Source organism: Pan troglodytes, chromosome 12, assembly GCF_028858775.2.
Source record: "Pan troglodytes isolate AG18354 chromosome 12, NHGRI_mPanTro3-v2.0_pri, whole genome shotgun sequence".
Classification (NCBI taxonomy): domain Eukaryota; kingdom Metazoa; phylum Chordata; class Mammalia; order Primates; family Hominidae; genus Pan; species Pan troglodytes.
Window position 1 is genome coordinate 42,320,922 of NC_072410.2, and position 12,509 is coordinate 42,333,430.

General features: G+C 36.3%; 1 protein-coding gene across 9 annotated transcripts in view; it reads right to left on the minus strand.

Moving 5' to 3' along the window:
* Window positions 1-12,509, minus strand: part of CTNNA2 (catenin alpha 2) — a 1,472,650-nt gene that overhangs the window by 233,811 nt on the left and 1,226,330 nt on the right. For all 9 annotated transcript variants that reach the window (XM_054678551.2, XM_016948864.3, XM_016948863.3 and 6 more), the window contains one exon: window positions 4,332-4,484. In XM_054678551.2, coding sequence (XP_054534526.1) covers window positions 4,332-4,484 — 153 coding nt within the window. The remainder of the gene's footprint in view (window positions 1-4,331; window positions 4,485-12,509) is intronic.

Sequence of the window (12,509 nt, forward strand, 5' to 3'; positions counted from 1 at the left end):
GTCCTACCCTTCCCCCATTTCCCTTTTGTCCCCAAAATGGGCAAACTGCTAAGAGGGGCCACCTTTTTATTACTATTGGGAAATACAAACCACTCAAATCCTGGCTGTCACAGAGAAATCCTGATCCCAGCCACATGCCCTAACATGATAAAAACTAAACCCACTTATTCTTCTCTTTGTTTGAACCATTATGAACTGGCATGGTTGCCTGCTCTGCTGTCCCTGAAGTCCCATTACATGAGCAATAAACCTGTCTGGACCCTCTTGGTGGGTGTGTTGCATCATCAATATTAACATCCCAGTGGATTTTGGATGTGTTGGGGGCTGCCATCTGTGGAGCCGCCCCAAAACAAAAACAAAATTGATCCAAACATTGGAGTTCTTTGACTTAGGCTTTTGAAATAACTGTGATTAATATTTTTTAAAGGAGATGACCTGATAATAAATTTTACTAGAGAATTGGAGTCCCTTTATAAAAGAATCAACTAGAAATTAAAAAAAAAGTTGAACTCAATATATAAGTTTCAAGTATATTGGACACACATGGATAAGTGAACTTAAAATTAGAGCAGTAGAAAATAACCAGACTTAAGCATAGATTAGAGGGAAATTTATATCCTTAAATGAGTACAGCACTAAAATAAGAAAGGCAAGAAATTAATGACATGATTATCCATTCCAATAAGTTAGAAAAGAAGAAGTAAGTTTTACTGGAAGAAAGCAGGAAAAAAACAAAAAGAACTATAAAGAGAGCAGAAATAAATAAAATAGAATACAAACAAATCTATAAAGCTGAAAGCTTATTTTTAAAATTGATAAACTATCTGCAAAACTAATCAAGGAAAAAAGAGAGCATACTAATTAGCTAAATGAGGAGTGGGGAAAAAAGAAACCGTACTGCAGATCCTTATACATCTAACAAAAAATACAAATGTATTATGGACAATTTTATGCCAGTAAATTAGAAAATTAAATGACAAATTCCTAGAAGGCAAATTAACAAAGCTGACCTTAAAAGAAATTTAAAAAAATTAAATAGTCATATGATTTTAAACCTTTCCACAAATAAATCCCCACACTCACATTGTTTTATCAGTGAATTCTACCAAACATTTAAAAAATACATGAGGCTCATCTTACACATTCACTTCCAAAAAATAGAAAGAAGAAAAAATTTTCAATTCATTTTTTAAAGGAAAGCATAACTTTGATATCAATACCTCTGAAAGAGAATAAAGGAGACGAGAAAATCATCTCAACATCTGCAGAAAAAGCATTTGATACAATTCTATAGTTATTCATAGTTTTTTAAAAGTATTTTGGCAAATGGGTACTAGAACTAGCTTGACCTAATTAAAGTATCTGAAAGAAACATTGAGCAAACAATATAATTAATGGGAAAGAACTGAAATTTCCCCACTGAGATCCAGAAATCACAAAAATATTTATCACCACAATATTGTACTGTAGGTCCTAGCTAGTACTATAATGCAAGGAAAAAAAAAACAAACTATAAGTATTGGGAAAGAAGAAATACACTTATATGGTCTGGCTGTGTTCCTATTCAATCTCACCTTGAGTCGTAATAATCTTCATGTGTCAAGGGTGGTGCCAGGTGGAGATAACTGAATCATGGAGGTGGTTTTCCCCATACTGTCCCCCTGGTAGTGAATAAGTCTCATGAGATCTGATGCTTTTATAAAGGCGACTTCCCCTGTACAAGTTCTCTTGCCTGCTGCCATGTAAGATGTGTCTTTCCTCCTCCTTTGCCTTCCGCCATGATTGTGAGGCCTCCCCACATATGTGTAACTGTGAGTCAATTAAACTTCTTTCATTTATAAATTACCCAGTCTTGCTATGATATGTCTTTATTAGCAGCATGATAACACACTAATACAACAGTCATAATTTGCAGGCACATGACTATGTACATAGAAAATCCAAAAGGAAATTATCAAAATTTTAGAATTAGTAACTGAATTTATCAAGTTCAATGGATATAAAATCAATATACAAACCGACTTTTTCATATTACAGACACAGAAACTAAGAAAGGTGCCCATATCCACACACTTTTCAAAACTAGAAAAAGGCTAACACTCAGCTCAGTGGTTCAAGTTTGGGTTTTTTTTTTTTTTTGTATATATGCAAACTTGTAGATTTCAGTTACTCCCTAGTCAAACAGAGGCCAGACCACACACTAGCCCCTGTATCTCCTAGGCATCAAGACATTAAAATGCTGCTGGCCACAGTGACCATCCATGGGAAATGAAGGGAATACCTGATGGAGGCAAAGTGCAGTTTTCTGAAATGTGGAGCTGCAAGTAATCTAAGCTTTCAGCTTCTGTCACAAGTTGAGGATCAAGAATCACATGTAGTGAACAGATTTACCTACAATGGAACCTAAAGACAGAATAAGAAGAAAGGGTGGATGTGTCCAGCGCCTGTCACAGGAGAAAGGAGAACGAGTGGAAAAAGCTGGGTCTTTGGCCCCAGTCTCATATTTACACAAGATGTTAAGTTTGAAATTCAAATATGTCCTGCAAATGAAGTAAAGGCACTAATAGGACTGAAAGTAGATGTTTATCACACAACTTGAAATCCATGTCCCATTCTTCATCCAGAGTGTCTACAACACACCATCAATTAATATTTTCAGTAAACTCTGCAGTTATCTTGTAAATGTTGTAATTATATAGATGGGATGGTATATTTATATGCTAACATTATTTTATTACATGTGAATATTTAAAGCTTTGTAGCACCCATCAGCATTATTTTTTTTTCCTCCTCCTCTTTCTTCCCTTCCTTCTGTACCCATATCCTCCTCCTTCTCCGCCTTCCTCTTCTCAAAACATGAAAGTGATCAGAGCTTCCAAGGTCAACCTTGGAAAGACTCTGGATCCCTAAATAGCTAAGTGAACTCTCCGAGCATGTAGGTGGAATGTGAAGGGTGAGAGAAGGCTTGCCTGATATGAGAGAACAGAGCCAGAAAAACTGCTTTGATATTGTATTACCCTAGTTTTAGCTCTAGGCTGGTATTTTCTCAAGACATTGGGGTTACAGCAGGAAGTTCAAAGCTTCCATTATTGTGGCCAAGGCTTTTGCACATAGAACCTGCTGACTGCTGTCATGGATGATGGCTCAGCCTGTATCCTGGAGAAGCAGAGGCTTGATGTAGGACTTCCTGTTGGCTGGGTGTCTTCAGCCCGAGGCACCTGCAGTGCTGGATTAACCAAGGCGCAAACTAAGCAGGTGCTTAGCATGCAACTAAATCAAACACCACCCCCATCACCCACTCCAGGAAAAGCAGAGAGGATTTTACATTTAAAGAACTTTCTGAGGATTTTAATTTTTCCATCCAAATGAAAAAAAAAAAGAATTTATTTTCCTTTCAGCTTGCATTTAAGTTTTCTGTCATTTTAAGTGATTTTATTTTATTATGAATTAAAGTGGGAATGCATCACAGTGGTGGTGGTGGTGGTGGTAGGATTAAGTGCTCAGAGCCTGTAAAAGTTTAACCTGGCCCTAATAACCATTCCCTAAATTTTCCAGGATCCATCCTCATCCCTCCTGGGCTCTTGTTCTCTAGCACACATATTTTGTTGTGCAACATCTCTATTTTCTATTGTATTTAGCCCCACATCACTAATCCTACCTTTGCCAGGCTGTTCATTTTCAGCTCCTAAATTTAGGCAGCCTAGTTGTCATTTACTTTGTACAATATTTTTTTTCAATATTACCCCATAAAATTTTGCATTTATAAAGCAACTCCCACAGATTCCTCTAATACGTAAAATATACTTACAATGCTTAACTTACCCTAGTACTGCCCCAAGATCTTCCACCAAAAGTTCAAACATCTCTTCGGGGAAGGTGGGGTTTTTTTTTTTTTTTTCACAAGTTCCCAGTGTGGACAGCATCTAGGCAACACTGGGTGGAGTGGACAGGGGTTTGAGGTGGGAAAAAAGGGAGAAGTGTCCTAGGCCTCCATTCAGAAATTTTAATTTACTCCCTCAAATCAAAACTGGTATTCAGCACTCCAGAGTTCCCTTCCACTTCTTTTGTTTCAGCTCCTGCTTGTTGTTCAGGAAAAATGGCAGATATGTTTCAGAGCATGCTTAGAATTGTGAGACAGATAAAAGAAAGATGATTCGTAGCTTGATTCCTTCGAAAGGGGGTACAGTAATCAGAAAGTAAAGGAAGGAATGATTCCAGGACTTTATTTCTCCAAAAATACAATAGAATATATCTCTAGTGAAATTCTAAGAGCCATATGCAGAGATTGAACCCATCGGTAAACTCTAGTCTTCAGGCCCCTCCACACTTACCTCTACCAGTTTGTTGGCATGCTCACGGAAAACTTGGGCATATTCTTTCACCTCCTTTTCATTTCCGCTCTTTGCAGCCTCAATGAGAACTAGCAAAGGAACATTGGTTTCCAGGAAAGAATCAGATATGTGATCCATCACTGCTTTCCGAAGCTACAGTTGAAACAAAAACAAAAAATGACATACAATTAAGTAATAGTATAATTGTCTATTTTTTTTCTAAACTGTTTTTGAGCTCTCATTACCCATGGAGATAATATTCCTATTTTCTTTTTAAAATCTTCCCAGTGCTTACATTATTAAAGGAAAACCAATGACTGATGGAAGCATGTGAATTAAACATATTATATGTCAACTTGAAAGTTACATAATGGCCTGTTGCTCAATACACACTATGGGTCCTCTCCCATCAAAGGTCTTCTCTCATCCTTCATTGACCCGAACCTTCTGGATGTTTTGAATCATGACACAGTTGAAGAATTCAGGCTCTTTGAAAAGGAGAAATCTAGGTATCAACCAACAAGTCGGGAGAACTTTGGATAAAGATCTAAACTTTGAAGCCAACGGTGAAACTTGGCCACTGTGCAGTCTCCTGCCCATTCTAGATCCATTGTTTGTGTTAGATAGAAGCAGAAACATGAAACATCTAACAATCTCAAAACCGTTTGTGCCCAGGTGCTATGATGACATAGTTGCTATGTTCCAGAAATACTTATAATTATTCTTCAAGATAAATGAGAATAAACAAGCCCAAATCTTCTAACAATGCATAATTATACATCATTCCCACATTGTTAAAATAGAAAACAGGGCAGCTGCTTGAAAATAAAATGAAACTGTCCCTGAAAAATTACCTTGGTGCTGTTTTGTTCATAATTATCTGAATGTATACGGGATATACATAAAAATAAACAGAAGAGAAGATGATAAACACTCTGCATGTTTTCCAAACAAATATACCTATCCAGGAGCATTCAAGTGAATCTCTTGATAGGATGACACCCACACGTTCGTTATTGGTCAGAACAAGGAAAATTAAAAACAAATCTCAATTCCTTTTTGCACGAATTACCATAACGTATGCAATGAAAGTATGTATAATTTAGTTTGGTTTAACTCTGAATTGTGTCTGACATTTTACCTTATAAAATGTAATAAAGTCTATGTAAAGTTAACATCTCCCACATACTCATTTGACAAAATTGGTGAGCTCATGTATAATGTGTCATTTACTGAGCTAAAATCTTTGCATATTATATCACTTCATTCCTACTACACACTATGAGATAGGAATGATTCTTATACTAGTTCTTCGAATGAAGAAGCTGGGACTTTAAAAAGTTAAATAACTTGTCTGCAGTCATAAGTTAACAAATGGCAGCGCCTAGGGTAAGAAGGTCTGAAGGAGATCCTACAGTGAACACTTGAAATTGACCTGCCGTGGCTCTCTTCCAGAACAGGCCCACAATGGAGGAAAAGATATTTAGAGTGGAATCAAAATTGAACTTGACAGGGACAACAGAGACAAAAGAAAGAGAAGGTTGAGATAAAGTAGGGGAGAGAAGAAGATTCAGGATATCTCAACAATTAGACAAACATATTTGTTAATACCATACAAAAATAACAGAAGTGAGATCTCTGGGAAGCTTGAAAAGCTGTCTGCATCAAGCCTCTTTCTAAGCCTTCAGGAAGATAATGTGCACAAAAATGAGCAACTTAAAATTATCAAGGCCAAATCTCATCCAAAGTTATAAGAAAAATTAGATTAAGAAACATAATACCATCATCCCTAGGCACACTGAAAGCATGCCAGAAAGATATGCTTATAAAATAGATTAAAACTGCAACCTACCATTTCAAATAAATTAAAAACATCATAAAAATAATATAAAATATGGAAGAACATGATAAATTAGAATAAGAAAAACTAAAGAATTAGGTCATGAAACTCAAGAAAGAATTATAAATAAAAGAAAATCATTTGAAAAAGACTAAGAATGAATAAACACCACATCAAATGCTATAAGACAAATAAAATAAGAAAAGGTTCAAATCCAAAAAATATTTTTTAAAGAACTAAAAAACCATTTTAGAAAATGTGACAAATATTGAAGATAGGCAAAGAAAAGTCAATACAGGGCTACGAGGGGGTCCATGAATAAAGAAAATCAAAACAAGAAAACAGAATGAATACCAAAAATTGTAATCAATGAAAACTTCCCAGAATATATGTATGTATTAAAACTATATTCTAATACTGTATATTTTTAAATTGCTGATAAGGTGGGTTTTTAATGTGCTCACCAAAAAAAAGTATATAAGGTGATGAATATGTTAGCTTAATTTAATCATTCATAATATATACATATATCAAAATATCACATTGTACTCCACAAACATATATATGTTAATGAAAAATAAAAAATTTAAAATTAAACAAATAACCTACAATCTGAAATAATGTATCATGTACCTGAGAAGACTGACCCGTAATTATCAACCAAGGTATTTCCCAGTAAAATGACTGAATTCTAAAGAAAAATGAGGGGGGAAAAAACTGCATTTCAGCAAATATAGCATATGATTTATACAGGAAAAAATAGATTATCACCAGACTTTTTAATAGTAAAGATTTATGCCAAAGGAAAATATTGTCTTTAAGATACTCAAGGAAAGAGAATGTAAACTGAGAATTTTATAACCAGCAAAACTGACTTTCAAGGGTATAAGGCATACAAAATCTGATAAAAATGCAAGAACTCAGAATATTGTTCTCATGACCTTTTCCTATCTAGTTATTTTAAGAAATAAAATATTTTAAGAATTAAAATATCTAGGAAAATATTAATGTAAAAAGTGATAGAATATAGTATAAATGTTTATATACTCTGACAATAAAGACATATTACAACATTGTAAAAAGGGGATGAGAAAGGGAATAGAAAATACCAAAATATTTTAAGTATTTTATGTAATTTTAATTATAGGGGAAGTATGAATATTATTATTCCAACATTATTGTGTTTAAAGGTAGAATAAAGCAAATGATTAACTATGAAATTTTAATTCATCATTTCCTATGTCCTTGCTAACCAGGAGTGTTGGTGGGGAAGAAAGTAGTTAAAGAAAAATTCTCCAGTGTTAGATCTGAATTAGAAATGTCAGTAGAAACACATAGGATTTGATTCAGCTTTCTTGAGGTATAACTGACAAATAAAATTGTATATATTTAAAGTGTATAACATGATGATTTGATAAACATACATTTTTTATAAACATATATATTGTGAAATGATTACCACAATTGAGTTAATTAACATATACATTACCTCATATAGCTACCTTTTTTTTTCTTTATTGGTGAGAACACTTAAGATCTACTCTCTTAGCAAATTTCAAGCATACAGCAGAGCATTTTTGATAGCCATCATGGTGTATATTAGATTCTCATAGCTTATTCACTGTATAACTTAAAGTTTGTACCCTTTGACCAGTATTTCCCATTTCACCACCCCCACCTCCAGCCCCTAGCAACCACTGGCTTACTTTTTGTTTCTGTGAGTTCCACCTCTTGTTTGTTTGTTTCTTTTTAGGTTCCATATATAAGTGATGCCATACAGTATTTGTCTTTCTCTGTCTGGCTTATTTCACTGAGCACAGTGCCCTCCAAGTCCATCCATGTTGTCACATATAAAATATTTCTATTTTTATATGGTTAATAATATTCCATTGTGTATATATCAATTTATCTGTCTATCACATTTTTTATCCATTTATCTGTCAGTGGATACTTGGTTGATTCCATGTCTTGGCTATCGTAAATAATGCTGCAATAAACATAGGGGTGCAGATATCTCTGAGATATTGATTTATTTCCATCAGAGTCTACCCAGAAGTTCTAGTTTTAATTTTTTGAGGCACCTCCATACTGTTTTCTATGATTGTACTAATTTACATTCCCACAAACAACGTTCAAAGCTTTCCTTTCTCCATATCCTTGCCAACGTTTGAAAACATGAGATTTTAAATTGAAAACATATGCATACTTGCAAACACTTTCTCAGTTCTGTCTAATGAAAAAGACTGAAAATAATGGCTAGCCTAGTAGTGATGAACAACTTGAAAAACAATTTTACACTACAAAAAAAGAAAAAAACAAAAAAAAAACAGAGCTTCATGGAGAAAGGGCTCATTCTAGGCACCCTGAGGCCAGGAGTGTACAAATAAGCTTGAAATATCTTGTCATGCCAGGTAGCAAAGAACTATCAAAGACTCCCAGGGGCATGCCAGAATAACAGGAGGCTCCCACTGGCCAAAGATAGAGGTGCTTTGAGTTGAAGATAAAAGACATTCCCTGCCTCCCAATTAAATTAGGCCCTTGCATACATGAAGGAAAACTGCCTAGTGTTCTGTTACTGACCCAGTATTGTGCATTATTAAGAAATGTAAGTCTGCTGTTCAGAGCCTTTGTACATTTTGAAGTTTATTAGCTACAGTAGTTGGCCTGCCCTAATTTAACCTGGAAATAGACTTTTTATTTTCCTACAAACTCTGCCTTCCCTTATTTAGATCCTTTCTACTTGAAGTGTGGGCCACTGGCCAGTACCACTGCCATTTCCTGGGAGCTTATTAGAAATGCAAAACCAAGGCCCCATCCAGACCTGCTTTTAACCAGAATCTGCATTTTAATAAGATGCGTAGGTGATTATTCCACAGTATAAAGTTTGAGGAATGCCTCCCTAGAAGACCTATTATCAAATTCTTAGTCTCAAGCATTAGAAACTAATTCTAGCTGATTTAAGCAGAAAGATTGACCTGTCAGTTCACAAAATGGGCAAAATTCAGAAATGATAAGATACGCTGTGTCTTTGTGACAATAGGTTTTGATTCAAAATGTTAGGCAGACCTGATTTTCATCTGGGTGAAACAGAGACCAGAACTCTGGGTCATACGTCCTCAACTAGTTGCAAGAGTATAGGAGGTAGCGGTCGGGAGGAAAGTATTCTTTGAAAACAAGTGTTTTGGCCGTTTAAGCTTCTTATACAGAGATTCATAACATGAGGAATTCTCTGAACACAGAAAAGGAACTCAGATACTGACCCGAAAACAAAAAAGTGGCCAGCAAAGAAAAGATCTGACAGAAAACTAATTCAGGGATTCAAGCATGAGTGGAAGTTGAAAATAAATAGAGATACATTTATAAGAAATAAGTAAAAGGTGAAGAGTTGTTTATAAGGAACAAGATCAAAAGCTATGAACTAGGACAGGAATGGCAAGTATGCTACAACTCTTCCTTTCTATGTCCACACCAGACATGATTAATCAATTGCTGCATTCTTTTATGCTGAGCTCAAATACTACTTTATAATCCTTTTCAACACAGTGCTCCAGGTAGCTACTACTAATCAATCCTGTTTCTCCTTCAGGATGAAAGCTTTCTTTCTTTGCTAAACCTTCCCTGCAGTTGAAGCCTTTTGCATGCCAATCTTTAGGCAGAATTGGCTATGTGTCTGAGCAACCCAATGCCATCTTGACTTTCAGAAATAAAAGTTAACACCCAAGTTGAGGCTGGGTAGATGATGTTTAATAAATGCCTGACCATTTAACATCTACCCTGTCATTTAGATAAATGTGTACAAAAATCTTGTTAAGAATAATAGTGTTAACTTCTTCATTACAATGATTTAAGAAATACCAGCCAAGGTCAAAACTGGGGTTAGAGGGTGATTTCAAATAGGCTCAAAAAATCTGAAGCCTTAAATCTTTCCATGAATATGGCTGCTCCAGGCTCTACATGATTACTGACATGTTCTGCCATATTTCCTTAAGCTGTGTGGTATCATTGTTATTAAAAATGTAAAATCAAAGCAACAAAGTGACTGAGCCAGGAGCCATCCAGCCTAGGGAGCTTGACGAGTAGTGAGCTTCATTAAGTCTGGCAAAGTTTAGCCAGTCTGAAGGTCAATTAGGGTAATCAGTCAGTGCTATAATCTATCCAAAGCCACTTTAATAAGCCAAGGTGCCATCAATGCACACTCCATTGGTAATGAAGGCACTCTTCATTGTTCAGGTTGGGGTGGGAGCAGGTAGGGGGAGGAGAGGCATATCTATAAAGCCTAGGGAAGACATTTAAAGAATAATCATGGTTCTTGCTTTATTTAGTTTTCCTTATAAGAGAAACACAAAATTCTCTGGTCATTATCTTGATGAAACCAACTGTCTTTCATGAAGCAAAATCATTTTAATTGGGATACTAGCATCTCTTTTTAATGGAACCAATTACCTCTATCAGGCCCTGTGCTTTTCCCTACCCATCTCATTCATTGTCCACCAAATTCATTCAGGTCTGCTGGATCAATTAAAAGTACAACTGTCATCATTAGCAACACTTATAATGGAGCCAGATCAACAGCCAGATCAACATATGTGCCCTTAGATTTTTTTCTCTATGAGCACTGATAGCCAGTATAAAAGTTAGGAACGTGTCTCACTGATGGAATAGATAATTATAGTAGATTTGTTGCACGAATAACCTTATTCTTCTATCTCCTTCTATCCATACCATTGCCATGTAACTCTGTAGTGCCTGCCCTCTGTGACTCTGGGGTTGGCCATGTGTCATGTTTAGGGCCAATGGACGTTGGCCACCATGATGCATGTGGACATTTGAAAGGCTCATTCAACGTTAGGCAGGCTTGGTCTTGTTCTCTGCCATTCCCATGAGAAGCACGTGCCCAGGCTAGACTGCCTGTCCCAGGAAAAGGGTGACAAACCTATTGACCATGACTGAGTCACCTCAGTCATCGATGTCAAGACCATCCTAGATCCATTAAGAGCAACAGAACCCAGACACAGGAGAAGGCCGGGCTAAGATGACCACCTCAGACCAGTGAGCTACAAATGCTATTGCTGTATGCCCCTGAGGTACTGTTAACACTACACTGTTGTGACAATAGATAACTGATAAGATGACATACATAGAATAAGTTTTCATGGTCACCAAATCACCTTTTGGTGAAGTGGTAGAGACATCTTGAAAATAAATTTCTGATCAATTAGTGGACTAGTTTGGTGCCATTTCAATTCATTTCTTTGGCCAAATGCACTGAAATAACAGTAGTCTACTCTTCATGTTTCATTATATAACCATGGGCTGTGTGTAAGAAAATCACAGCTGTAATTTATTATTTGTATAGATTAAACAAATGCTTTACTTAAAATGTTATAACAAAGAAACAAGTCATGGGGACTAGGACAGGGAAGGGTTGATCGGGGCTTTTCCTGAAGGACAGTAACAGGTACTTAGTTCCTTCTGTTGATTTCATTTTCTGCCCCAGCACGCACAGGTCAGTGTCAAATTCCTCCTTTACCTCCACGATATGCAAGAGCACTTGCCTTTATGAGAAGAGACAGTGACAAGCTGCTTCAGGGTCCCAGGGAGTGCTGGGATCATTGTGGATCTCCAGATGGCTTAATCCAGCAGGTACAGCACCTTAACATGGTGCTGTTAAAAATGTTAGCAGAAAATGGAGCCCACGGTTGCTGGGTGCAGTACAAGAAAGCAAAGGAGAGGCTAGTGGAAGGGAGAGTATATGCAAAAGACAGAAGTAACTGCAGCGGTGAGATGAGGAGAGGTGGCAAGAGCAGAAAAGCATTGGGGAATATTAATATCTCATAATAACAATCTTCATTTAGTGCTTATTTTGTGCCAGATACTGCTCCAAAAAATTAGAATAACTTGTTAATTTCTCTCAAAAATCACTGGCTACTATTTTATTCCTTTTATAGGTGAGGAGACTGAGACAATAGAATTAAGTCACTTGTCTACATTCACAAAGCTAACAGATGGCAGTGGCAGGAATTGAACCAATATTGCTTGGCCCCAGACTACATGCTTTTAGATACTAACATACACAAGCTGTCAGTTGTCTACTTTGTGCCAGCTCTGTGAACATTATTGACCAAAAGCAATGGTATATATGATGACAGCAGCAAACATTCCAGGAACAAATGTGATTCCTGAACGAGTATAGTATATATACAAGGGATTCTGAAAGCTCCCCTCTTCCCCACCCATGATATAGTAAGACCAAAGAGAATAAGAGCCCCTGTGGAGAGGATAAAAGAAGAGACCCCATGGCAGATGGACACCGTAAGATGGAATCAGTGACCCTACCA